The sequence below is a fragment of the Colletotrichum aenigma genome (genome assembly GCF_013390185.1).
Source record: "Colletotrichum aenigma strain Cg56 chromosome Unknown KSG_Cg56_contig05, whole genome shotgun sequence".
Taxonomy (NCBI): Eukaryota; Fungi; Ascomycota; class Sordariomycetes; order Glomerellales; family Glomerellaceae; genus Colletotrichum; species Colletotrichum aenigma.
This window is the reverse complement of record NW_023500911.1, coordinates 2987299-3012668: the sequence shown is the minus strand read 5'-3', so window position 1 is coordinate 3012668 and position 25370 is coordinate 2987299. Positions and strand designations below refer to the sequence as shown.

General features: G+C 55.9%; 6 protein-coding genes across 6 annotated transcripts; 1 reads left to right on the top strand and 5 right to left on the bottom strand.

The window, feature by feature from the left end:
• Positions 1 to 5553: 5553 nt before the first annotated feature.
• Positions 5554 to 7803, bottom strand: ecdB-3 (Echinocandin B biosynthetic cluster transcription factor ecdB; the record flags this gene model as incomplete). The annotated part of the gene is made up of 3 exons (XM_037323720.1): positions 5554 to 5815; positions 5896 to 7355; positions 7435 to 7803. The coding sequence occupies 3 exons, from the start codon at positions 7801 to 7803 to the stop codon at positions 5554 to 5556; spliced, it is 2091 nt and encodes a 696-aa protein (XP_037177474.1).
• A 1966-nt stretch (positions 7804 to 9769) lies between these two features.
• On the bottom strand, positions 9770 to 11117 carry CGCA056_v008472 (putative 6-phosphogluconolactonase; the record flags this gene model as incomplete). Its single annotated transcript, XM_037323719.1, has 3 exons — positions 9770 to 10111; positions 10189 to 10651; positions 10714 to 11117. 3 exons carry the CDS (start codon positions 11115 to 11117, stop codon positions 9770 to 9772), a joined length of 1209 nt encoding a protein of 402 aa, XP_037177458.1.
• A 2346-nt stretch (positions 11118 to 13463) lies between these two features.
• Positions 13464 to 16521, bottom strand: CHO2 (Phosphatidylethanolamine N-methyltransferase; the record flags this gene model as incomplete). Its single annotated transcript, XM_037323718.1, has 3 exons — positions 13464 to 13532; positions 13585 to 16247; positions 16323 to 16521. 3 exons carry the CDS (start codon positions 16519 to 16521, stop codon positions 13464 to 13466), a joined length of 2931 nt encoding a protein of 976 aa, XP_037178501.1.
• A 2254-nt stretch (positions 16522 to 18775) lies between these two features.
• On the top strand, positions 18776 to 19237 carry CGCA056_v008470 (uncharacterized protein; the record flags this gene model as incomplete). Its single annotated transcript, XM_037323717.1, has 1 exon — positions 18776 to 19237. One exon carries the CDS (start codon positions 18776 to 18778, stop codon positions 19235 to 19237), a length of 462 nt encoding a protein of 153 aa, XP_037178223.1.
• A 1252-nt stretch (positions 19238 to 20489) lies between these two features.
• Positions 20490 to 21618, bottom strand: tif35 (Eukaryotic translation initiation factor 3 subunit G; the record flags this gene model as incomplete). The annotated part of the gene is made up of 3 exons (XM_037323716.1): positions 20490 to 20714; positions 20792 to 21446; positions 21599 to 21618. 3 exons carry the CDS (start codon positions 21616 to 21618, stop codon positions 20490 to 20492), a joined length of 900 nt encoding a protein of 299 aa, XP_037177560.1.
• Positions 21619 to 22477: 859 nt separating this feature from the next.
• CGCA056_v008468 (uncharacterized protein) lies at positions 22478 to 24901 on the bottom strand (the record flags this gene model as incomplete). Its single annotated transcript, XM_037323715.1, has 1 exon — positions 22478 to 24901. One exon carries the CDS (start codon positions 24899 to 24901, stop codon positions 22478 to 22480), a length of 2424 nt encoding a protein of 807 aa, XP_037177561.1.
• Between the last annotated feature and the right edge of the window lie 469 nt (positions 24902 to 25370).

The following is a 25370-nucleotide window of genomic DNA, read 5'->3' as shown; positions in this document are numbered from 1 at the left end:
CCTCGAAAGAGTGTGGGAGCGTCGAATCATCCGAGAGTCTCTATACACAACATCTGACTGATGTCTTCTGGAAGGTCTGCTCGGGCCAACATCAGAATCACCTCGGTAAGGGAGCGTTCCGTATGCCAACCTTTTGGAGGACGTAGGAGGCTTGGAGACCATCTCGCAAGTCTTCGCTGGAGGCCGGTGTTGGCTCGGCCTCCTTGCGGGACTGTGGGAGCGCTGCCTCGAGAAATGCCTCTCGGAAGCCGAACGAGACAGACGAGAGCGATGCCGCAAGGGAGATCTGCTGCGTTCATCGAGAGACTGACGCGATTGTCGCGGCGTGTGCACGGTCGATTCATCATCGTCTTCTTCCACATACACGATTTCCTTAATCTTCCTGCGGCGCTTGGGCGTCTTCTTCTTTCTCTCCTCTGGAGAGAGCCGCCTTTCCTCCAGCACGAGGCGGTGCGTGCGTTTCTCATGCTTCCCTCTCTCCTTCTCCCGCTTCACCCTCTCGTGCCGTCTCTGGCGTTTCTCTTCCTGGGTCGATATACTGGTCGCTGACTCCTCGTCCGTCTCGGTGTCCGTGCCAGACTCTGAAGATGCGGAAGATCTCTCCCTTGCGTAAGGTCGACGGGGCCGGGAGGGCTGGGCGGCTCTTGGGCTCCGAGCACGCCGAGGACTCACCCTCCGGCCGGGCGTGGGCGACTCGGTCTCGCCAAAGTCATCATAGGCGTAGTCTGCGGCTGGATATCGTCCCCTTCTATAGGTTTCCGTCACTGGGGCTCTCGACAGCACAGGTACGGGCATCGTCTCGATGACGGTGGCAGACGCGCCGCTGCTGTTCCTGGAGGTTCGGCTTCGTCCGGGGGACGAAGTTATCTCGGGTCCTTGTATAAGGTCTTTGGGCCTCCGATATGGGAGCGAATCTAAGGACGTCTCACCACCGGCACGCCAACCATGGTCAGCGACAGGCAGCGGCCCTTGAGGGTAGCGGCGTCGGGTCGTTGTCCTGTGCCAGTCTTCCACATCTCGGTAGGCCATTGGGCGTCAGAAAGCCTCATCCGGGAGAGGGAGCGGGAGGAAATTGGGATCGAGGCAGGACGGGACGGGAAGTCGTGAGGCGAGGGTGTGGGAAAAAGGGCAGCGGAACAGCTGGTTGCTCGCGAGTGGGCGGACTTAATGCATGCCTATAGCTGTGATTGGGCTTGGATGACGGGTTGCATGTCGGCCATGCACTATGCAGGCGGGCGAGAGATGATATGGCGCGCCCTAAGAATCGGGACGATGGCGATTGTTTGCCTCGCTCTCGTGAGGTATCAATCGGGCAGCAGCGCAAGCTGTTTGGTCGGGTTGTCGTGTGTTGTGGAGAGGTGAGAATTGAGAGGGACCAAACAGGATGCGGGCTGCTTCCTGTCTGCTGGGCGGCTGGTGGGATCACGAAATACCGAGATAGGTAGATGATCGAGGTGGTCAAGCCAGGCTACCTTACTTACGGACTTGGGACTAAGTAGTCAAGGTAGGCAAGGTAAGTAGGTAGGTAAGGTAGGCAGTAGACATGACAGATGGAACGAGGGGTTCTTGTTTATTCGGCGGTACGAGACACGTCCAAGGCAAGGAAAGCAGGCAGCCTAAGGTTGCCGCGAGTGGCTGTCCCCAGTCCCATAAGGGCAGAAAAGCAAGCAAGGGAAGGGACATTTCCCGTCGAATCCTCAAACCTGAAAATGACTGCAACATGGCAAGGCCGTTTGTGTGTGTGTGTGAGAGAGAGAGGGAGAGAGAGAGAGAGAGTCATTCCATAGCCCGAGCTGCAGCTGCGAAAGGGGGTTAGGGGCGCCACAGATGCGGCAACCGATTGGTTCCCCTTCCACGTCCAGGGCTACGTGTTGCGGCAGTGGGGTGGAATCGAGACGTTGCTGTCTCTGTGTGTCTCTGCCACTCACTCTGCTGCTCCACCTTGAGAAGGCAGATGGAAGCAATCAAAGTCGATTCATACAGATGCACCGGCCCGTTTGAAGTTTGTTCCATCACGTCGGCTTTCCGTCCCAGAAGATGCTGACGTGACAGACAGACGGCAAAGACACACGGCCGATGCGTCCGCCGTGAGTCGTCGTCTGAGCAGGCGGCCAGTCCGAACTCCTCCACCACCTGTTGCCAAGGTTGGCAGAAGGGACTGGACGGTTGGTTCACTTCAGTTCACACCGTGCGCGTCCAGCAGCGCGGGAGAGGAGTGAGGGGGCAGGAGGTGAAGTGCCTTGGGGAACGGTGAGGGAACCCTGAAGGATGCTTCGCGGGAGCGAACCGGAGGCTGAGCCTTGATGTTAGCGCTGTCGCTCTGCAGGGGCTGCCCTGGATGATCTGACCGCTCTGGCCGCCGTTGCCCTGGACCGCCCTGGATTTGCCCTGACGTGCCCTGATTTGTTGCCCTCCCAGAGCAGTCCCGACCCGTCCGTCTTACAAGTTACAACAGCCGTCTGCAGTGTGCGGACGTCGCAGAAGCGAGCGAGCCGCTGGAGTCACGCACCGTGGCGTCGCGCCATGCCATCTTGACCCATGACAACGGTGCCGGCCCGTCATGAGGGCTGTGATCTGACACATAGTCTCATTGTGCACTGAAGGAACCCAAGGTTACTCAAGTACCTACCTAGGTACCTTACGTTGGCAATTGGATACGTAGTGCCTTGAGGTAAGGTGCTGAGGGTCTACCCTAACAATCCACTCTTCCCTACGATATCGAACACCGAAATCCCACATGCTGTGCACAAGGTTCACCACAACGTGCAAAATCGGGCCATGCACCATAATGCACGTTAGCTAGTCTGAACGGCGTCTCGGTCTGCCGATGTCTGCCGTGCTTTCCCGTCCCGGTTGGTCGGTGCGGGGCCGGTCCGGTGGTCGGAGCTACTGCCTGGTCTCGTGCGGCTGACCGCCTTATCTCATGCCCGGATTCCTTGGCTCAAAATTTCGCAGAATGCATCCTGACCAAGAAATGCGAGCTAATAGAGGCCTGGTGGCTGGATTGATTGGAGAAAGAAGCAGATTAACGGCAATTCCTAACTCTATACAGGTATACTAATACCCGAGCTCCAAGTGCTTTATTCGGGGAGAACTCCCTTGGGACATCACCTAACTCAGAAGGAATCGAATACAACGACGAGAAGGACGACGAGAAGGACGACGAGAAGGACGACCAGACCGCCGCTCACACGAGGACTGTACATTGTATCCACTAGCATTTCAGGCGGGTAGATTCTCTTGAATGTTCATAGCACAGTCATGGTGTTTCAGCTCGTGTACTTCAAATTTGTGCACGTAGCGTCAACGACAATCTACTACGAGTGAATGCGATTTGTTGACCTCAGTGGCCGCTCTTTGAGATACAGCTCCTCTGGTAACGTACCTGTTTTGGTACATCTCAACATGAGACTGCTGGAGATGCGTGGCCAGGCGAAAGTTGCCGCTCTTGCAAGCAAGACCGAACTCACCGCAACCCCGGCGCATCGAGCGGACTATAAAGCGCACAAATACCGGCATCTGCTTCTTTTCCTATGCGGCGGCGCCTGCATACAATTTCTCGCATCCATCGCCAATTTTGACAGTCCGCGTTCGCTCGGATTGGTGGATCTTCCGTCCTCCACACGACATCCTGCACCTCCCCCGATGCTTCGGTCCCACGATTGCCCGTGCAGGGCCATCTGGTCCGTTCCCGCATCCTGGACTCCCGGCTCTGAACCCCACATCCGCACCGGCACTCGAAAACGGATACTTGGTCCCGGTACCACGGTGCCTTTTGCCTCCTTCCAGAGCTGAAGAGTTATCTGTCAGGGAGGTTTATTACGCAGTGGTTCGTTCATGTCCCACGTGTGCCCTGAGGAGGTTCCCGGAAAAGAAGAAAAAAAAGTGGGGGGTTGCAGCGACATAGCGGCGATTGACCCTCGCATTCCTTTGGACCGACGCCGCCAATCCGCGGGCTCGGAACGCATGTTGATGTCGAACAGACACTGACGAGCAGAGAGGTGCTATCTCACCACGATCGAATGCCGGCTATCGACTTGGAGGCCGTCGGTTGGCTATGTGGCGCGCGCCAGTCCTCGTGCATAGACAATGACAGCCAATTAATATGAGGCATGCCGGCACCCGCGTTGTCGATAGATACCTTGACTGCTTCCAGAAGGCGCGATATGAAGCTACCAATATCAACTCGTCATTATTCGTTGATTCCTTGTCCACAAAAAGCACGGAAATCTGGACATGTTTACATTTCCTCACCCGCGCACATCTCCATCAAATGGGCCGTGTTCGATCAAGAACCCACAAGATAGACAACCGCGAGATTGACTGCATGTTACCAAGAAATCGCGACGTCTCCTAATGACAAGGAAGAGTACAACATAGAGTCAGCATAGCGCGCCTCGTGACTGCCCTGTATGTGAGATCGCTTGACATGCATCCTCCAAGTCTTTCCCCTTGCGTGCATGCAACTCATGGGTGGGAACCCCGCGCAGCCCAAGCTTGTTGGGGCAAGTTTGCGTCCCTGGACTGATCGCCCTGCAGCATAATCTCACGTCCTGCTGGACGTAGACTGTGACCTTCTGAATGGGGGATTATTTGTCCTGTTTGGTAACTAGGGCGCGTTGATGGACGGACGCTGTGCTGCGCCTATCCGAGCACCATCCGGGTTTAAAAGAGGCGCATGCTTTTTGGACTTGTGTTGGTCTTTTCGGCACACGCAGGGGTATTTTGTTGGCAATGCTAATTCCTACAGTGATATCTTGAAAAGTAGACGAGTAAATCCAGAAGGGAAATATCTTTCCTCCCCGCAGACTTGAAAATCTTTAAGATCTTCCATGTTCACTGTCCAAAGCTCTGCGATAAAGTCTAGGTGAAGTGCCCGTCAACAATGGGACACTACATGGGTCGAGCGGCCTCGAGTGGCTTGCGGCCAGATCGCTGGCGAGGCGGCGTCTCTGAAGCCGTCAGCAGGAAACCAGCCGCTGAAGAATCACTCCGAGCACCAGCAGAATTGCGCTGGTGAGAAATGACAGCAACCAAGCCTCTGTCCTGTGATCCTGCTGCCATTCCCGGAGATGGCGGGTGAGGTATCTTGAAGAGGGTTGGCGTGGAATGGAGTCATTGGTTGAACGGGTGAGCGCCGGAGTGTCGGTCCGAATACCGGTGAGCCCAGTATTACCCGCCAACCACGCCTCCCCAATTTGCAGGTCTCCACACATCCCTTCTCCAGATGATGCAACCCCAGACTGTTTCTGCACCCCAGATGTTTCTCTGGCATTTTGCTGCCTGTGTACCTGTTGCGCCCGCTTCCCCACGTTTGGAGACGATTCGGAAGGCCGGGCAGCGATATCACCGGGGGTTCAGAATATCAGAAAGACTGCAGACGTTTTGTAGTCGACATTGAGGCTGGAGCCAGGATCGAGGGTGCTTTTGCCCTCCTGTCAGACGCAAGGCCACACATGCGTGCAGTTTGTTTCTGGGCATAGCAAGTCCTGCGTGGGTCTTCTTCCCAAAATATTGGAGGAAGGTCGTACGAGCAGCGGACTGGCACAGCCCTCAACCGCTCAAATATGCTCTCCGTCTGACTTCGGCCTCCTTGATGATTTCCGCTGCCAGGCTGAGACTAGGCGCCAGCGTCGAATATCGCTCAATCTCCATCACCACGTCATTAATGATCTGGTCGATGGTTTCCCGGTGAGGAACGAGGGTCAGCAGAATGCTGCTCAGAGAGGGTGACATGGTGGCACCCATAACAAGAAGCGTCTGCGACACAATCGAGAGGGCACCTTGCCACAAGTATGGCATATGTCCGGCATGACTGCGGCGAGTTAGCAGTGGTACGCCGAGAGTGGCATGCCATCACCACAGCACGTGGCGTGACCAATCAGTAACACTTACTGCGCATTGATGTGCTCCAGTTGCCGAATGGAGGCTTCCAGGCACTTGTGGCAATTCTGTCGGACAGCGGGATCCAACACAGCCTGCTCATTGTCCAGTACGGCCAAGATGTACGGGCGGTAGATGATTGTCCGACAGGCGTAGAATCGCAAGCGCAGGACCGTCTGCACCGGATCTGAGAGCACGGTGCGGCCAAATGGGAACTGCAACGGGATCGGCAGGCTCTCGTACCATTGTTGCAACTGAAAATCGAGTTCCGCCACGACCGGCTCCAGACTGGTGGTCGACGCCATCGAGTCTTTGGAGTAGATGAGTTGACTGACCCTGTTGAGGAGCCGCCGGAGCGCGATCTCAGCCAAGAAGTACCACAAGTCGTCTCGGCCAATCGCTTCTTGCTCCTCGCCCTCGAAGCCACCAGGGAGGCCAACGTTCTCCTCAAACTGAACGACGCCCGAGTGTGGCAAATCCAACTCAGCGAGTAAGTCGCTCTCGAACAGGAGCGAGTTCCAGTAGATGCGCTCAGTGAGCTCCCTCTGATTAGGCGGCACCCTGTTGGGGGACATGAGCAGAAGTTGCAACTTGGTACTTGTGGTGCAAAGTAGGTTCCAGGCCTCGAGCGGTCGCACGAGGTAGAACAGATAGGCTGAAGCGAGAAGGTGGCACTGGGCAGCCAGGACGTTGTTCGATGTCATCATGCCGGGAAGAAGGGCCCAGGCTGCGGTGAAGTACTGTAGGCCGGGCGCATCCTCTCCAGGAACGATTCTGGAGATGCTGCCTCTCAAACTTGCTTGACCCAATGCCAGGACAAGCAGGACGATGCAGCTCTCTGCGCCCTCTCGGAAGCCGTTGGAGAGGGCTGTGCGGTAGTGACTCCTCCAGGTGTAGGGGTTCACGCAGGCATACCACACATTGACTCGTTCAAAATAAGCCTCGATGTAGGCGGTGGTGTTGGAGAGGTCGACGCATGGGGTTTTTGTGAGTGAGTGCAGCGGTTCGCGGGCCATTTCCAGCTGCAGGAGGATCTGCGGGTCGTAGGGTCGAGATACGAGGTCGCGGATGAGAGGCCACTGAAGCAGGTGCAGGGCGGCGTTGGTGTGTAGCTTGGGCATGGTTGAGATGTTGGTCGGGTTGTTCCAGGTGCCTAAACCACCGTTAGGAATAATTGAGACGAAGTTGCCGGTGCCTGAGATTCCCATCATACTGTCTCCATTGAGTCCTGAGCCGTTGCTCATTGAGGGAGACTCCTGGTTGATGGCGATGCCACCGTTGGCCTGGCCTGCGACCATGTTCATCTGCAGCAAGCTCTCGATACGATTCAAGCGCTCCAGAATCAACTTGTCGCCGGCGTCCAGCTTGATGCCCGGCTCTCTGTAGATGCACTCGGCTCCGAGCTCGGTGCAGAGCTTACACTTGGGCTTGGTTCCATCGCAGCGAGACTTGCGAGAGCGACACACTTCGCACTATTGCAGTCGTCAGTGATAAGCCCTGGGCCAGGTCTGCAGGGGCAGGATTATCGTCAAGGGGACCGAAAAAACGTACCGCGATGGTGGCTCTCCTCCTCGGGTAGTCGACGCCAGCGTCTGTGTTTCTCCTTTTGAGCGGGTTGGAGCCCTCATCACTAGACGGCTTGTGTACACCGTTGGTCAAAGCATCGGGGCGGTGGTCGGAAGACTGAGACATGTTCCGGGCTTTGTGGGCGGAGCCAATGAGACCATCTCTGCTGAAACTGGGTGTTCTCTGAGTCTTGAGGGAGGCGGGCGACTTGAGTGGATGTATGCCGTTTACGATGGATGTCATTGAGGGCGAGGGAACCTCGATGTTGAAGTTGTCGCGCGAGGGGACGGAGAAGGGCCTCCCCGCTGTGCCGCTGGCTGAGTGGGGAGAGTCGCCCGTCGAGGACGGGGACATTGCCTGCGTCTGGAGGCGCAACAGTTGTGTGGAAGACGTGAGGGGCAGACTTTGATGCGCCGCGAGAGCGCAGCGCAGCGCAGCACAGAAAGAGAAAGCCGAGTCGGGTCGCGTGGTATTGAGTTAACTACCGTACCTAGGTATTTGGTGGATCGTTTGACGGGGAAACGTCCGAGCAAGCGGGCAGCAGTCAGTTGTCGGCCGGGCAGGGCAGGGCAGGGCAGGGGCGGCGGCAAGTACGTCGAGTGGTGGCGGGCTCCTCGGTGCGACCAAGGCTTTTTAAGTCGTCGACCCGCGGCAGAGACTGTCAGGCCACACTGGAGGTTATCGAGGAAGCTTTTTCGCCTGTCACTTGGGAGTAGGGGACGGGAGCGGTTGGACGGCGGGAGAGAGGGTCGAGGGAAGGAGGAGGAAGAAGAGGGTGATGTGATGCGCGGTAGTGGAGCAGGTATCATTCTTATTATTCTGGACCCGAGAAACGACGGGAGGGAAAATGCGGAGGATGCCATACGACGACTGACTGGTGCGATGCTTGCTCTTGCTGGGCAGAGTGGCAGGCCAGTCAGAACCGAAGACTGCAACGGGCATGGCACGAAATGGGCATGGCATGGCATGGCATGGCAGGGCAAACCGAAAGACCACGGAACCGGGGAAAGGATGCAGGACAGGGGTATTGGTTTTCTCTCAGCCGTGTAGTGTCGTGTCTCGTTTGCTGCCATGCGCGTGAATACCAACCAGTAGTTAGAGTACATTGGTGTTTGGTTGGCTTCTGGTCAAGTCACCCGCAGCCAATTTCCATCCGGGCAGGGGAGGGTAGTGGTGGTGCTCAAAAGGAGTGAGGGGTTGGTCTCGCGTGGATGGATGGATTGGGGTCGGGCAAGGTGTGGAGGGTTTTGGGGTAACGCGGGAAGGAGGCGCCTCGGACTGGAACCTACCTAAGGTGAAGGTAGAGAGAGGTTCACTGGACCTGCCCGTCAACCTACCTACCTACCTACCTAAGGTAAGGTACCTAACGGACTGGACGGTAGGTATGAATTACCTACCTACGTAGTTACCTTACCTAAGACACCTTACCTCGGGCAGGCACCTTCCACCTAGTAAGTGACTGAGGTGCCCTCCCTGTCCTTCCCTTTCTTCAGCGTCCCTCCCGTCTTCGGGCTCCCGTCCTTCACGTGGTCCATCGTTGAGGTGCTGCTGCATCTCCAATGGAAGCCAGTGGAGGGATATCTGCGGCGGGAGTTGCTCGCTAATCTTGGACAATTCCATCACATAATGTTGCTTAGCATTTAGACACCTCCTTACAATTTCAAGCCACGCGAACAACCCAGCATCCCATCCCGCTGCCACATATTACAGCCGTCACTTGTGACCCAATAATTGCCGTCTCGCCAGCTTGGTCCCCGCCCGTGGTCCAGTCCCCGCGAATCCGGGGTGCGGGCGGCTGGAAGGAATCCATACCTTAGGTATCTACATATGTACTGCCTGCGGTCCCCATCAATCCCATTCGATACCAGATTCAACTCGCTCATACGTAGCTTGCTGCAGGTCGCTCGCCAGGGCCTTCTCCGCCGTGCCCACCATATTCTCGACGCAACCGCGGCCGGTGAACCAACCTTTGGCACCGTCGCCTGCTGATTTCCTTGGTTCAGAGTCGTATCGAGCCGTTCTTCCGTAAGCCGCGGACGTCTTGTTTCCACTGTCCATTTCTATGACACAGGACGGGAAGAAGCAAGCCTCTTGACCCCCGCGATGCAAGTCGCCAACGGAACCCGATGAACGCTTCAGCTTGCATGCGTGCACGGCAAAAAGACACAAGTTCACCCAACTCTTATTTTTGAACTTAAATCTGGTAATTGCTATGAACCTGCTGCCTTGTGCTTCAAGAAGAAAGACAGCCCGTTGTAAGTGAGGCAAGGCCTTGCCTTCGTAATGAAAACATCAGACCCCCGAGACCAAACCGGCAAACCTACTCGTCAAAGATGACAGCAGTGACCTCGCCCTCCACCTTGGTGCTGGCAATGATCTCTCCCAGCTTGCCCGAGACGGCGTCACGGCTGATGAGGACAACGCGACTGTCCGACTGGAGACCGACGGCGACGAGCGAGCCGGCCTTGTTGACGGAGAACTGGCGAGGGATGCGGCCTCCGGCAGGGAACTTTTGCAGGAGAGTGAGCTCACCCGTCTCCGCATTAATGGTAAAGCTGTTAAGGGAGTCGGACGGAATCTGAGCGCCCTCGTTGGTGTCCGGGTTGGTGATGCTGAAAGCGCTATCGTTTCGGGAGGAGACGGTCAGAAACTTTCCGTCGGACTGTACAGTGTCAGCCAAGCATTATCACCATCACCACCATCATTGTCCCCAGATGTTCTTAGAGTCACGGAACTTACGGAAATCCAAATCTCAGCACCGCTGGCTCCCGCGGGCGCGGTGTTGCCAGCGCCGTAGGTCGAACCAGAGTACACCTCCTTGAAGCCGAGAGTCTTGTTCTCGCGGTAGGTGACGTCGTAGGCGGTCACGGTGTTTGCCAGCTCGGCGATGAGATACATGTACGTCTTGCCTTCGGGAGTCACGAGAAATTCGAGATGGCGGGGTCCGCTGCCGGGGGCGGCCACCAAGGGTTCGACAGCGGCAAGGTTCTTGCCATCAACGGCGAAGACGCGGACAAGATCGGCCCCCAGGTCGGGGACTAGCACGAAGTGGCCCTTGGGGTCGAGGACGACCTCGTGAGGGTGGGGTGCCTCTTGTCTCGAAGGGTTAGGGCCCGGGCCGGTCATGTTGAAAGTCTCGGACTTGACGGGCGTGATGGCCGCTGGGTTCGAGATGTCGAACCAGCTCAGAGAGGAGCCTCCACTGCATCAGATTTTAGAGCCATGATCCAAGGAAAAATGTCGTCAACGCCTATTCGGACTTACTACTGAGCAACGGCCAGGCCGGCCCCTTTCTCACCGAAAAGAACAGCGCTCACCGGCCCGCTGATCGTGTCAACCTTGGACAGCTGCTCCAGCTTGCCGTCGGGGCCGGTCGTGAAGGACGAGACAGTGCCGTGGTCGGTGGTCAGACCCTCATCCGTGCAGTAGAGCTTCGCGTTAGGCTTATCGAGGGTCAGCCACGACGGGCTGGGGGCGCATCCGTTGGAGGTCGAGATGTTCTGCAAGGTAGACTGGGTGCCGTTGTTGCCCGAGAGGGTGAAGTTGAGCGTGGTGATGGCTCCGCTGTACGACGACGCAAAGAGAACCGTGGCAGCGGCCGGCGCGGGCCCTGCCAGGGACGACAGCAGCAACGACAGGAAGCCTGCTGGGAACAAATCTCGCATCATGTTGGGCAGCTGGAGTACGACACTGGCAACGAGCTTCGTGAACGAGTGGCAGGGACGGTGTGGGTGAAAGGCGAGGCAGCACGCCAGCAGCAAGACGGAAACGAGACACAATAAGAGAGCGAGAGAGACGGCAAGGAAGGCGGGCACGGAATGCAACGATGAGAGAAAGGGACGACGCCGTCTTGAAGAGCGAGGACGGCGCATTTTCGGTAGTACCCCAACCGGGACCACCCTACGAAGGTCGAGAAGACGCCATGAGCCAGGGGTAAGGACGGGTCCTGCCTCCAGGTCTGTTAACGATTGTCCCATTGATCAATATCCTTGGCTCCCTGGTCTTGCTGGTCTTTTTTTGCCTTGGAAAACCCACAGACTGCGGTTGCTTGGACGGCGAAACTGGGGCCAAGGTTACCCGTCCTGGAGGCGAACGGGATTCTTCCGTGCTTCTGGTCGTAACCTTAAAAGGCTCGACACTTTATCCGGGGCAGGCCTCCGCAGCGGTAACCCCGGAGAACCGCGGGTGTGGTATGTTTGGATACGCACAGAGAGAGTGTGTCCTGCGTAGAGGCCGTGTGTGAGAAGGAGGGTGAGAGGCGCAGAGAGGCCAGAGTTCAGGCGAGTTGGACCTCCTGTCGGAGGCGGAGTGAAGGGCGGGCACTTTTTGAAGAATGGTCAACGGTCCTGGTGGGCAGTCGATGGCGGTAGGGACATACCCTGTAGCTGTTCAGGGGTGAAGCACCAGTGCCGGAGCGCGCCGTCGTCTTGGGAAGAAGATATCCGGCCGTTGAGGGACCACTCGCTGGGCGGTGGGCATGCAGTACGTACGGACCGGCTTTCCCCTGCAACTCTGGCAAGGAAACTCGGGGGAGAAGAAGAGCGACGGACACATCGGATGAGCCAAATGGAGAGCGCGAACCGCAGTGTCTCTTCATCCGGTGTTCGCGCAGGCACACCACACCACTACATAGTACTCCAGCGAACCGTTCGAAAATAAGTGTCACACAAACTTTCGAAAGTGTGGTTCGGGTGGAGAAGGTTACCTTGGGCTTTTGTCGTGTGCCGTGTCTGATGCGGAGAATGTGGAGAAGAGAGAGAGGAGGCCAAAGAGGAGCACGAGGAGAATGGAGGGGAAAGACTGGAGGGCAGGAGGAACAAGCGGAGAGAACAGAGTGGGGTGGGACAAGACACGGAGATGATGGTCGGCGAATCGGCCTGGCCCGACGAACCGGACTCGGCTTGAGAGATGGTTCCCGCCGCCTCTCTTCCCCCCAGGGTCTCAGCCTCCGGCTCTGTCTTTCTCTCTCGCCTTGTTCTCACCTTATTCCCACCGCTGCACATTCACGCATTCACACATTCACCATCGACAATCTCCTGTCACCCAGTCATCTGATTGGGAGCCACCGATCTCCGGCAGTCAGATGACACAGTTGATGGGCGCACCAACTTGATTGGCTACTTATTTCACCTGGCTTGAAGAACGTGAAGCTGCCATGTATTGTGGCGACGCAGACATGTGGGTGTTTTGCTGGCTCGCATACGTGACGAGTGACCACAGGATGCGCATTATTAGGTAGCATAACCAAGCTATGCGGATGGTACTATACGGCGAATATTCTCCATCCCTCTCTCCCTTACGGACGAGTCACATACGGCTGCAGTCTTGAAGCCCAGGCGGCCTGGGCATCTACAGAATCTAGTGCCTATCTCGGAGATCTTACCTTCACTAATGAAGCTGTCCCCGTTGTAGCCTGGGAGAGTCTGATTCTCAAGTGTCCAAGGCATAGTTTTCGAAGCCAGGCCGCACCAAATGGGCCCCGGTTCTACCAAACTTCCGCTTTGTTGGAGTGCCGTCCTCCTCTTTGCCTAAAATCAGGCACATTGAACCTGCAAGGCTCCTGTTATGCAGAAGGGGAGTGCATCTTGTGGTGGGGGCTGCTCTTGCATAACTTACCTGAAGACATCCGGGGCAACAGGAACTTGCAGCCGTAATTCCGTGCCGTGTCTCGTGGGGCCTGCTCTGCTGATAGGTGAGGTTTGTCAATTCGTGTACCAATGCTGTTGTGCTGCTGAAAGAAATCGCTGCAGTGCGGTATGTTATTGTTCTCAAGGCTAACTCACGGACGCCATCCCAAACGCTTTTTCTACCCCATCCAGACCAAGTTCCTAATTGTGGCAGACGGATCGCTGTTCGGGTCAACTTAAACCGACGACGTTCGAGGCCCACTCGACCAAGCCTGTACCGAAATCATTCTGTTGTCTGACCGTGCCGGTTTCCCCCCATCCACGCAGCATTCTGCAAGATCAACGGGCGCACCTGTTTGGGTCAAGATTGACTGCTTGATAGCACACTCATGCCTTTTCGAATGGGGCGCCGGTAGGCGTGCTAGTCCCTTTGGATGCAGACATACTGTATGGCGCCTGCAACTTGTGAGCGGACATCCAGTACGATGCGGTTGCTTCGTTAACTTACCAGAACTTGCTTTGCGTTGCAGATTCTCCAGGCCATCTTCTTGACATTTCCGTCAGCTGGCACAATTGCGGGAGCAAACTCTATGCCAAACATCTGGTGAATAGCGTATACGATCCGCTTGGCATACTTGCCGTCCCTCTCAACATGGCCGCCAAACGATTCTTCTACCGTGTTAGGGGCAATGTCGGGATCACGGTCGCAGCAGTTCTGCACCACGGGCAGCAGAGCTTCCTCGACCGCCCGTTCGTATATGCCGTTGGCGTCTACCTCAACATCCTCTTCGTCGAACTTGCCAATGCGGATTTCGAATGGCTGAGAGATGTTCATCACATTGTGACTGCCAGCGTGGTGAAAACGGAATTCAAAGACACCCTGGGTCCACCACAAGCGATCTCCCTCAAAAATGACCTCGCCCTCCACAAGATCAGCTTCTGACGGATCCTTCTTCGATACAGGACGGTCTGGAACCAAGATGGCCTTGTCTGCGGTGGCTGCGTCGTAGTTGCCTGGAGTTGTAGGAACCCATCGCCCCAAAGAAGAGACTTCGGTGATGTCCCTGGAGTGGTTGTCGGTAACCATGTACAGGCCGATCCAATCTTTGCTGTCGTGCTTGGCTGGGGCACGCCATTTGACCTTGAGGGGAGCACCGTATTCGAAGATTTGCGTCTCAACACCGCGAGGGAAACGCGCCGTCACACTCTCCTTGCCAGTAGCCCGCTCATTCGCGGCGGAGAGGCTCGAGGGAGTGCCTTCAACCGTGAGAGAGTAACATTTGGGGTTGAGGCCTGCAAGGTCTGGAGATAGCCTTGTGATGGTCAACCGCGCGGGATACTTGTTGAAGAGAGCGGAAGTATCGCGGACAATAGTCTCGATGCCTGCGGCAAATTTGGGGCGCGCAGTGTCGAGGAACTCTTCGATAAACTGCGCGGTGCCGTCAAGAACCCTGTCAACCCCTCGCTGCCAGCCTTGGACTGGCGGGGGAAGAGACCGCTTGATGAATTTGGTGAGCCCCGCCTCTTGGCGCACGCTCCTGCCGTAGATTTTCTGCATGTGCGGCTTCTCAATGAAGTTGATGAAAGCCAAAGTGAGGATCTGACTGATCAGTGCCATGACGAAGATGGCTCTGCTCCAAGTGATTAGGGCAAGCCCCCACAAGCCTGCGGTGCCGAAGATGCGCTCAGGGTTGTTGAGGAAGCGGTAAATGGACTTGTAGGTCAACTTTGCTGTTGAGTCGTAGAAGAAGTCCCCAAAGAACCAGCCAAATTCTCCGAGCGAGTCGTAGACGCTCACAGAGGTCCAGATCTGAAGGGCAACAAGACCCGCACCAACAACGTGCTTGAGCAGAACCCAGCCGTAGGCCCAGTCCTCGGGAGGAGAGTACATCTTCCAGCAAGCTGCCAAAAAGGAACTTGTGGACATGACCAAGCTCAAGTGGTACATACCCTTCCATTGATTCCAAGCCTCAGTGTGCGTCTCGCCGAACTTGAGGAAGTGCCTTGTCCAAAACTTGTTCTTGGATTGCCCATAAAGGATCGCTCCGAGACCCAAATGATACCACACGCGCCAGAGCAGAGCATGCGACAGGAATATGGCCTGAAAAACTTGGGTTGAGGGCGTGACCAGAGTAAGGATAACCAAGTAGAGTCCAAGCAAGAGAACCGAGGTGTCAGTGATGCGGAATAAGTCGAAGTTGCCTAGACCCAGCATGTTGTGTACTTGAGGTGGGCCTTCTTTGTTTGTCGAGGCTTGTTCGACCCAAACATCTTCAGTATCTGAGGACGGCTTGATAGCGACAATCTCAGATTTCTCACCGACGGCAGTCGACACGGTTCGCTTGCGTGGGGCAGGAGGATTGTAGGTTTTCTCAATGTGAGGGTTTTCAACGATCACCAAGAAGGCAAATTGGGCGAGGTGTGCAACGACGGAAATGAAGAGCACCTCATAACTGGCAGCCATCATGGAAATGCCGTAGTAGCCAGCGTACCCAATTGAGTACATGGGATGAGGAGCCATCTCGAACACGCCGTCAAAGTTCAGCTCTTGGTCAATGAGGTAGAAGAAGTCACCCCAGTACCAGGCATAGTCCTTCACGACCCGGTGAGCGTCTAGCTTCACCCACAAGTTGAAGAGAACGAGCAGGATGCCGACAATCCATCGACCGGCACCGAGCAGAAGGCTCTCGCCCTCGGGGGTGTGACCACAGATGATGGCAAAGAGACAGTAGGACACGAAGTCACACATCAAGATCAGATCGACAACACGGCGGAAGACGAGCCAGGTGTTGTACTCCATAGGAGCCTTCTCGAAGCTGTAATCTTCAGGTATCTTTGCCTCAAGTTCTCGCTTGAGCATGTTATAGAGCCAGGGCCTTGGCTGCTTGCCAGAGCTGGGATGCTCAAAGAGTTTCCATCTAGCAGCCCACGTCTCCAACCTGCGGTGTTGGGATTGAATGGTGAGAAGATAGCCAATGCCGATGTTATAGGCTGCTCTCCAGAAGAGAAAGACGAGCGCAAAGACGGGGCGTTTCCAAGAGGCCGGGATGAAGTAGGCGGCGCCGATCTGTAGGGCGAGGATGGCCAGGACCAGCAAATCGGAAAGATTCTTGGGTTGTCTCGGGTCGAGCAACTGCGACACCATGTCATGGGTCGTAGGAACGGTAAAGACTGGGCGTAGAGGGCCACGTCAGCCTCCAAAACCAAGTGGGAGTCAGAGTTGAAGAAAGCAACCATGCAGCCTACCTGTACCGTCAGGAGTACGACCAAAGGTCTTGTTGGGTTTCTGGTCAACGTCTAGGTCTTGACTGATGTCAGACGACTGAGACTGGTCGTCTCTGAGAAGTGAGGCATTTAGGTCCTCGGTGTGGGCGGCGGAGGACACAGGCCTCTGACGCTGGCGAAGACCAGCATCATTGGAGTTGTAATCGGTCGAGGAGGTCATTCTGGTAGAATGGTTGGCGGTTGTTGAAAATGCCGACGTCCTGTAGAGAGACTGATGGAACTTCACACACAGGGGGGTCGGTAAGGGCGAAGTGCAAGAGTAGTTCTGATGCTCAAGGTGTCCATGAGCTGCCAGTTGTCTAAATACCTGGTCTAGTAAGGTATGCAGAAGTTGGTGGGTTGCAGGTGGTTGTGCGCATGAAGTAACGTACGTGTGTGAAGAGACAGCGGCAGGAGGGGAAGAGGCAAGTACCTTACCTTAATATGAGGTGTTGAAGGTTAGACGTGGAATTACGACACAGCGACCAGGGGGGGTCGGTTTCCAGTGGGAAGTCCTCCAGAGAGGGCCCCACCATTACACTAGAGCAGTGCACTGAGGGTGGGTTTTTGGGATGAAAGTGCCCGCCCGTCCCGCCCAAAGGCTTTGGATCACATGTCATAGAGACACCAGAGTTTCCTTTTTCAATGTCAAAGGGACAATTGTTGAGGCTGGCCTCAGGCCAAGTGGCCAGGTGCGGACCACTGCGGCAATCTGACGAGACCCCAATTACTACCTACTTTACCAAGAGCAAGAAAGACAGACAGAGAGAGAGAGAGAGAGGGAGAGAGCGAGGGTGAGAGAAAAAGAGAAAACTGGCCCCCCTCCTTCTCCTTCAACTCAGTGAGCCCAGAGCACCACCGCCACCATAACAACCTCAGTTTGGGGGCGGCAGACCCAATCAAGCATCTGCCCGGGCGCAGATCCGATCTTACAGGCAAAGAACCTAAGGTCTTCAGATAACTTACCTTACTTCTAGTTACTATACCTAAGGGTGAATTAAGAGAATAGTAACCTTAGTAACCTGCAACCACTAATTGCCTACTGCCATCTACCTCTCACGCACTCAGCCGTCAGCAGGTACAACTGCGTGTCTCAGACGCACACGTGCAATCGCGCTCGAGTGTTGTCCCGAGCCCTAACCACCCCAGCCAGCCACCGCCTCAGGTCAACTCGATGTCTTTCTGGGTCTAGGTCTGCCTGGTCTACCTTACCTCAGGTACCTACTTAGTGCCCACGGCGGAAGAGAAAATCCTTCACTGCGCTTCCAGCGTTTTCCTTCACAACGGCACCCAGCACATTTCATAGGTTGTCCCACGCGGGATGGGATGCTAAGGCAACCTGCAGGCAGGACCACCTTCCCGACTGCGCCAAGCCGCGCCCGGATGCGGGGCACGCCAACGACCTCTCGGAGAAGCCCAGCTTACTTACCTAACTCAACGTGTGGTGTCTTTGCAGCCTGCCCGTCTCTCGTCTTCTTTCGCGGCGCTTCTACTAAGCGAGGGTCTCACTAGACGCTTGGACACCCATGTACCTATCTAAGGTACCTTAGCTACCTACCTAAGGTAAGGTAAGGTGCCTTACATAAGACCGTCTGGTGCCCGATAAGAGACGGACGGAGGCTGGGCCGATAAGCAATTCAAGGGCTCGTCGCCGAAGGGAACGCACCTACCTACTCTCACTTACAAGTACAACACATCCCTCTGCAACTTCAACCCCTGAGCTTGAGGTCTTTCCAGAATGCCTTCAAGATCTAAGAATCCCCTGACAAGTGTCACATCGAGCCAAAACTCCCGTTGCAACGGCAAAAAATAAGGCCTAACACAAAGCTTCGAGCGGAGCCGGTCCAGCATCCTGCAGACAGGGCCATGCCAGTCTCACCACGCGATGCGGAACAGGAACATGAACACTCATCAACAACATCCCTCCGCCAAGTTCACGCGCATTCAAGCGCGCCACGCGTTTTGATTTGGTAGCCATGCCACCAAACACACCTCTTAGTAACCACTCATTTGCCTGGAGACTGGTCCAATGGAGGGAGCCCCTCAAGTTCGGCATCCCTGGCTGGGATTCGCGCTGCCCCTCCAGGGTACGCCCGTTTTTTGCATGAACTTCTAGAATGACAGCATCAAAACACACCCACCTCGCACAAGGGCCCCTTCCTGGCTCAAATTTCTCACCGGCGGGCGCGCTTTGAAGAGTCGCTTCGTTCGGCAGTTGTATAAAGACTGCCGGCGGAGGTCCAATCCCTCTTCTGAAAGCCTGACTTACATGTGGTTTTGCCTGCCAAAGCGTCTTAACTGACCTCCATTCGTTCATTGACTCTCACACACACATATTTGATACTCACTCACATAAGCGGGATACCGCCCCTCGCTAGGGAAGACATATCCTGATAATCATATACCACCCCTTGCCACCAAACAGAGCAAAAGACATGGCACGCGCTACCCCGACAGCCTCTCTGGCAGGCGACAAGCCCTTGCCGACCCGCCCCGGCACTTCAGGCACGGAGAACCTTCTTAGGACGAACCGCCGCCAAGCCTCAGACAATTACCAGCGCGCCCAGCGTGCAGAGAGAACCTACCGGGCCAAGAAGCGCGCCACCGCCGCCCGCGCCGACCTCTCCGACGCAAAGACCCACTACGCCGAGTGCTTCAAGCACCTCACCCGCGGCCTGGCCGTCACCTTTAGCGCCGTCAAGTCTCTCCCGTACGTCTTTGACGAGAAGCAGGAGGCCGCCCGCCAGAAGGCCGAGGCCAAGAAGAAGCAGCGTGCCCTCGAGAAGAAGAAGAAGCTCGAGGAGAAGCTTGCGAGGGAGAACGCCGCTGCCGAAGGCGAGACCCCGGCTGAAGATGCCGCCGCCGAGGATGCTCCTGCCGAGGAGAACGCCGCATGATGGACCATTCGCAGAGTCGAGTCGATTACGTGGTTGAAAGGAATCTAGAGCCAGACCGAGACTTTGCAGACGGACTCCTCGTGCTAGCTCTCGAGCTCCGTCTCGCATCCTTGTCTCGCGCCCATGTTTCCCTCCAAGTCAAATACACACATCTCTACCCCGCCTTCAGGACCTCACTCTGCGACGGGTCTCTCAGCTTCGTGCGCAACCGCGCAGGAACGCGCCATTCCCTCCGGCCCAACATATCGACAGCAACACAACAAGACAATGACGACACATCATCGACAAATACCAACCACAAGGACGACACAATCGACCAAAAGAAGAAAAAGCCCTTCACAAGGGGGAAAAAAACACAAGAACGACACTCGTAAGCATCGCAATCTACGCTCATGGACAACACATTCGCTTTCCCGCCCTCGAGGCACTCACATTCGCTTGACTACACACACCATCAACCCATTTTCCTTATTCTCCTCGCCTTTTTTTCTTTCCCCGCTCTTTGTTACTTGTAGTACTGCTTGCTCTCGGCAGCAACATTTTACGGCCTTGGACGAGATAATGATGACGGAGCCGACATACAGACGGACTCTCCTTGTAATAAACACACCACAATCACTTGGGCACGTAAAATGGGGGAACCGGCGGCCACGTTTGGGTCTTCTCACTCGGCGTCTTGTCGAAGGTTTCCATCTTTCTCTGCTTATTCATGTTATTTTTCGACCTTTCCTATGTAACTGTCCTTTGAATGTTCTTGCTCCAGGTTGCTGGAGAAAAGGGGGGCGGGAAGAGGGAGAGGATGGTTCGATGCGGTCAGGACGTCCCTGCATCAGAGATACCTACTTTGCGATTTTTTTTTTTCTGAATTTGAATATGACGGCATACCTTGAAACAAGAGACTCTTCATGCCGTGTCCACTGTGTGAAAAATCTGCGAATCCCGTAGACTAGGATCTTGTCTTCTTCGTCTCTGAGGTCCTGGTACAAACAGAGCCAACGCGCCATCTAGCCCAACAAGACCAACGGCCTACGCGTGAAGCCCAACACACCGCCGCGACGGGCTACCTATTTCCATGAGATCATGACTTTGCATTTCCGAGAGAGAGAAAAAGGATGAACTACCAAACCCCAGGATGCCAATTTTAATACCGATGCCGTAGCCGTATCTCCAGTAGTAGCATCATAAAAACCGTCGTTACCGCTCCACACCGTTCCCTCTTCAACCACATTGCAACTCCCTCTTCTGCTCGCGCTTAGTTCGCCTTCTTGGCGAACTCGACTCTGAGAATCAAGTGCTTGAAACCGAAACCGTCCATCTTGGCGCAGGCCTTGACGGCATCGCTCCGGTCTGCGAAGCTGATGAATGCGAAACCCTTGGCCAGACCCGTCTCTCTGTCCTTGGCCAAGAACACACGAGTGACCCGACCGAATCGCTCGAACATGTCGCGCAGCTCCTGCTCCTCCGCCAGCTCCGAAACCTGTGCAATTCACAATTAGTAACCCACGTACGAACGACAACATCTGTGAGGGATAAAGCCCAATGGAGATGACTCACGTTGGTAACACGCAGGGTAGCCAGGTCGTCTCGCTCGCCGTACTTGCTGCCGCCCATCCTGTCTCCGGCAGCAGCGCCAGCGGCGCCAGCTCTGAGCGCAGGCGGGACATAGCTTCCCTTCTTGGCCCCCGGGCCTCCAGCAGCAGCAGCAGCAGCTCCCGGCTCGTCTCCCATCCCGGCGGCAACGTCGGCCGTGCCAGTCTCGGTGCCGATCGGGGCCATGGTGTCCTTGTAAGGGCAGCGGGCTGTGAAATGCTCGCCGTTGCAAATACGACACTTGACCTTCTTGTCCTTGAGCTTGTCCTTCATGGCCTGGGCGTTGGGGTCCTCGCCCTGCTCCTTCTCATCCTTGCGCCAGTTCGTGCTAGGCCGGAAGATGATGTTCTCACCGACGGAGGTCGTGTCGGGGGCGGGACCGGCGGGATCCTTGGCGCTGAGGCCGAACTTGGACCATGTCTTGCGCTCGGCGACGCGCGGGTTCACCTTTTCCGTGTGCGTGGTGTAGCGGATGCGGCGAGTCGTCTTCACCTTCTGGCCCTGATCGTTGTAACGGAAGGTGATGATGGTCTTGGTGCCGTCCTTGTTGCTGATGGTCTGGGGCGCGGGGAGGTCGGTGGTGGTCTCGTCGACATCTTCGTCGTCGGCCCAGTCGTGCCTGGACAAAGGGAAAGAAGGGGAAGATCAGCATTTCTGTACACCCATCTCACATGAAGGTTTCCCCTTGGCGCTCTTCCTCTGCACACAACTACTTATCCCAGCGCTATTTCCAGAGGAGGGGGGTAGGGGCTTCTGGGGGAAATGACTGACTTGGTCTTAGGGGTGGCCATAATGGATCTCTTTCTCTGATTTCTGTCCTATCTCGAAGTTGTCAGGAAGGTGATCACGGGTTCTGGCTCGATCGAATCGTGGGTTCGAGGATTGTCAGTGTCGACGAAGCGGGTTGTCGCGATGTCCGATTTCTTGGTGGGGTTCTTGAGGTGATGAATTTTGTGATTTTCGTGGTGCGTCTCCGAGCTTTAGTGTGGGGCAAGCTCGCTATACCGTTTCGGGTCTACCTGCCGGTTTTTTACCACCTCCGTTTTCATTACTGTGGCAACAAGGGCAACACGGTGGAATGTGGACCGTTTTGTAACGGCACCTTCCTGTAGTTTCCCATTGAAGTCTAATTCGACCTTTGAGTGACAATCCAGATGTGAGTCAGTCTGAGACGAGTCCACGAAACACCAATGTTGTGCACCACAAGACACTCGCCGTCCAAAATTTCCATGTTGAATGCTTCTAGCCTTCCCCGAGGTCATCTCGAGGGGATGATGCTTAGCCCGTCCGCTACTAATACAAAAATGCAGGTCATACACTACGTCAACAGGTGTTATCCCAAGGATATCTACGTCGCCTTCTGTGTCATCCAAACCCCAGCCATGATGTATGCCCGCCACCGCCGAAACGGTCCAAATGCCGTCCAGATGGTGATTCATGGAATTGGCCCCTTCTTTCTATCCGTAAACGCCGTTTTGCGCAGCTGAAGGGGTATGACGCAAACAAGGTCCCAAACGATGAAAAATGACAAAAATAAAATGACGTATGAAACGAAACACCTGTGCCGCCTTAGGCAGTTCTACGGACCGTAACCAAGAGACAGAATGGAAAAGGAAATGGTGGTTCATGATCGAACAAGTGAATGACAAGTCAAGCGTTCTCGCGCGCCTTCTGAGGGATTGGAGGCAGCGCGCAGCTTGGTGGTGGTGCGGGTGGGGGCCCCTCGACGAGCTGCGGCATGCTTCGTCTGCCGAGAGACCTGGAGTCGGCTCGGAGATGCCTGGTCGACAGTGTTGGCGGAGTACTGGGTACTCGGGGTGACGACCTTGACCTCGGTGATACCGAGGCGGTCTTTGGGGATACCAACATGGGAGCAACTGTCCTCTCTTGCTCCGGGCTGGCGCTAATGGTAGAGAGCGGGGAAGAAGCGTCGAAGAAAGTGCTCGGTCTTCTGGGGGTTTGTTGGCAGGCTTTCGGTGAGTGGAGTTGTCCAAACTCGCCCATGGGTGAATGGGCAACGGGTAACTCGTCGACCTCGTTGGCCGAAGGCGTCGGAGGAGTCCTCGAAGGCAGGATGAAGGTTCTAAGCTCCGGTGAGAGGGATGCCTCCCCCGGCTTGTTCAGCGAAGGAGAGCTCGCGTACTTTCGCGGGCTGGTACGAACTGTTACTGTAGCAGCCTGCTCTCTGGGACTGAGACTCGTTTGTCTCGGGGGGTAGGCGGCTAAGCCGTCGCCCTGCTGGGCTGGGGCAACCTGTTGCTGGCCAAGTGAGTCGATGAGGCCTTGCACTGGGGAGGGCTGATCAGCCACCATGGAAAGCGGGCGAGCCATGGCAAGAGCAGTGGGAGGCGGCTTGCGCATGCTTCTTGAGCTCGAAAAAGAGTCCCGGTTTCTGACTTGCTCAGGGCTCGCTGTGGGTGACTTCATGGCGCTGTAGCGCCTACTGATGGGCACGCTGAAGTTTGCAGCAACTTGTGCAAGCTCATGTTCACTGTATAAAGTGGATTGAGGGCGCGACATGGGTGAGCTTCTCAGCTCAAGGTAGCCCGATGTCTGCAGTGACTGTCTACGATCAAGGATTGCCGCGGCGTTGGGCCTCGGCCGGACCGTAGGCACCTCCTGACACGGAGGGGGGAGATCCTCGAGGTAGCTGCTGGCAAAGCTATCGCGAACGGGGGAGCACGCAGGCGAAGAGCCAGCCGAGGTCATGAATGTGCGTTGACCAGATGAGATGTAAGAGAGACGGTTGGTGCTATCCCTCAGGCTCTCCAACGCCCGGTCGTCGTGGGACATGACACTATTGGTGGTAGAGATGTCATCGATGGAGGGTTCGCGGGTCATGTCAGCGTCGATGGAAGAATGGCGTTCAGAGTCGTGCAGCCTGGCCTGCTCCAGGTGAAGGCTGAAATCCGGAGGGAGGACTCGCGAGAACCTATCCGGGTCGCGGACAATCAACGTCCGCTGACTAGGCTGCGCCTTCAGCTGTACAACGTTGTCATCAGCTTTAGGCTTGCCAGTCTCAGAAAGATTCTTCTTGCCGCCAAGCGCCTCGATCTCCCGGCGCAGGACCGTAATCCAGGAATCCATTTCCTCCGCGCTCTCAAAAACCATCAGGAAATTGGCGGCGTGTCTCTTGTCGGCGGCGCGGAAGGGAAGTCGGGACAGGAGTGATCGCGAATCGGCAGAAGACATGCCGTTGGATTCCATTGCTGAGGAAACCTGGAGAACCCAATGACGTCCGGGAATGGCATCGCTGACGAAGGCAGCAGAATCCTTACCCAGATGCAGCATCTTTTCAGGCAGACGGTCGAAGTTGCCGTCACCAGCATACTGCAACAGGTAGCCAGAGGTGCAGAGGACGTATATCTTGGATGTCCACTCCAGTCTGGTGGTGGAGATTGTTCTCAGGTGCTTCTTTCTCGCCTTTTCGTCAGGCTGGTCATCGCCAAGGTCGGAGGCGAGGTTCAGCTGGGTCAGGTCATCGCGCAGGCTGATGCTGCCCTTCCTGTCATTGAAACGCAGTATAACGTCGGCCGACGTGGTGCAGGCGGGAAGCTGCGCGTGCTTGATCGCTTGGGGGTATGCTTGAAAGAGTGGTGGGGGATCCCAGGTCGCGAGATTGCCACGAGAGGATCTGCCGGATGGTGTCTGTGACCTAGATCGCTCGGTGGTGGTCGGTCTTCTTTGGATGGAGGAATCGGTGAAAGGCGCGTTGGTAGCCACTGAGGTTGGTCGTGAGGCGGCGCCAGATAGTGTGATTTCGGATCTCATGTAAGGCCAGTGGCTAATTTCGGCCAGAGAAGCTCGGATACTACTTGGTCTTCCGGTGTCGAAATAGGATGTCGAGCTGTCGATCTCGCGGACATTCTTATTCCTCCCAAATATGCTCCGAAGCCCCAGGCGCGAATCTCGTCTGCTGAGCCTATTTTCTGAGCGCAGAGGAACGCGGTTCTGCTGCTCGGCGGGGGCAGAATCGAGATCTGGAGGTCGAGAGCGGCGGGACTGAGTGGCGCGGTACTGGAGGGTCTCAGCAAAAGTGGCAGCGCTGGGGCTGCTAGGCTCAACGTCGGCCATGGCTTGGTGGTTTGTTCCAGCCAGACGTTGAAGTGGTGTGAAAGTTCACGGAAAGGAGAGGACCAAAGTGATTACAGGTTCCAGTCGGAAGAGAGCGGGTGGTGACCTGAGTATAAGACAGAGAAGGACGGCGGCGCGCTTTGGCATAACAAGCAGCAGCGGGTGGATTCGGTAATGTAAGTTGAGATGGTAGGCATAAGAAACAATCGAATGTGGCCAGGGTGGTGTGGTAGTGGTGGATCGTGGAACCAAGCTCTCTGTATCCCAGCAAGCAAACTGTCGGAGTAGGGTTGGAAACTATTGACGTGTGATGAGAGGGACGTTGTGGGCGGGTCGAATAAGTTTTTGAGGACGAAGACTCGGTTGCGTCGCGGTAGCTGGCATGAAGCTGGTTGGCTAGGTGTGTCTCGTGTAGGTGTGTGGGTGCGACTGAGCCGGCAACGGGTGAGTGATGAGAATAAGGATAAAA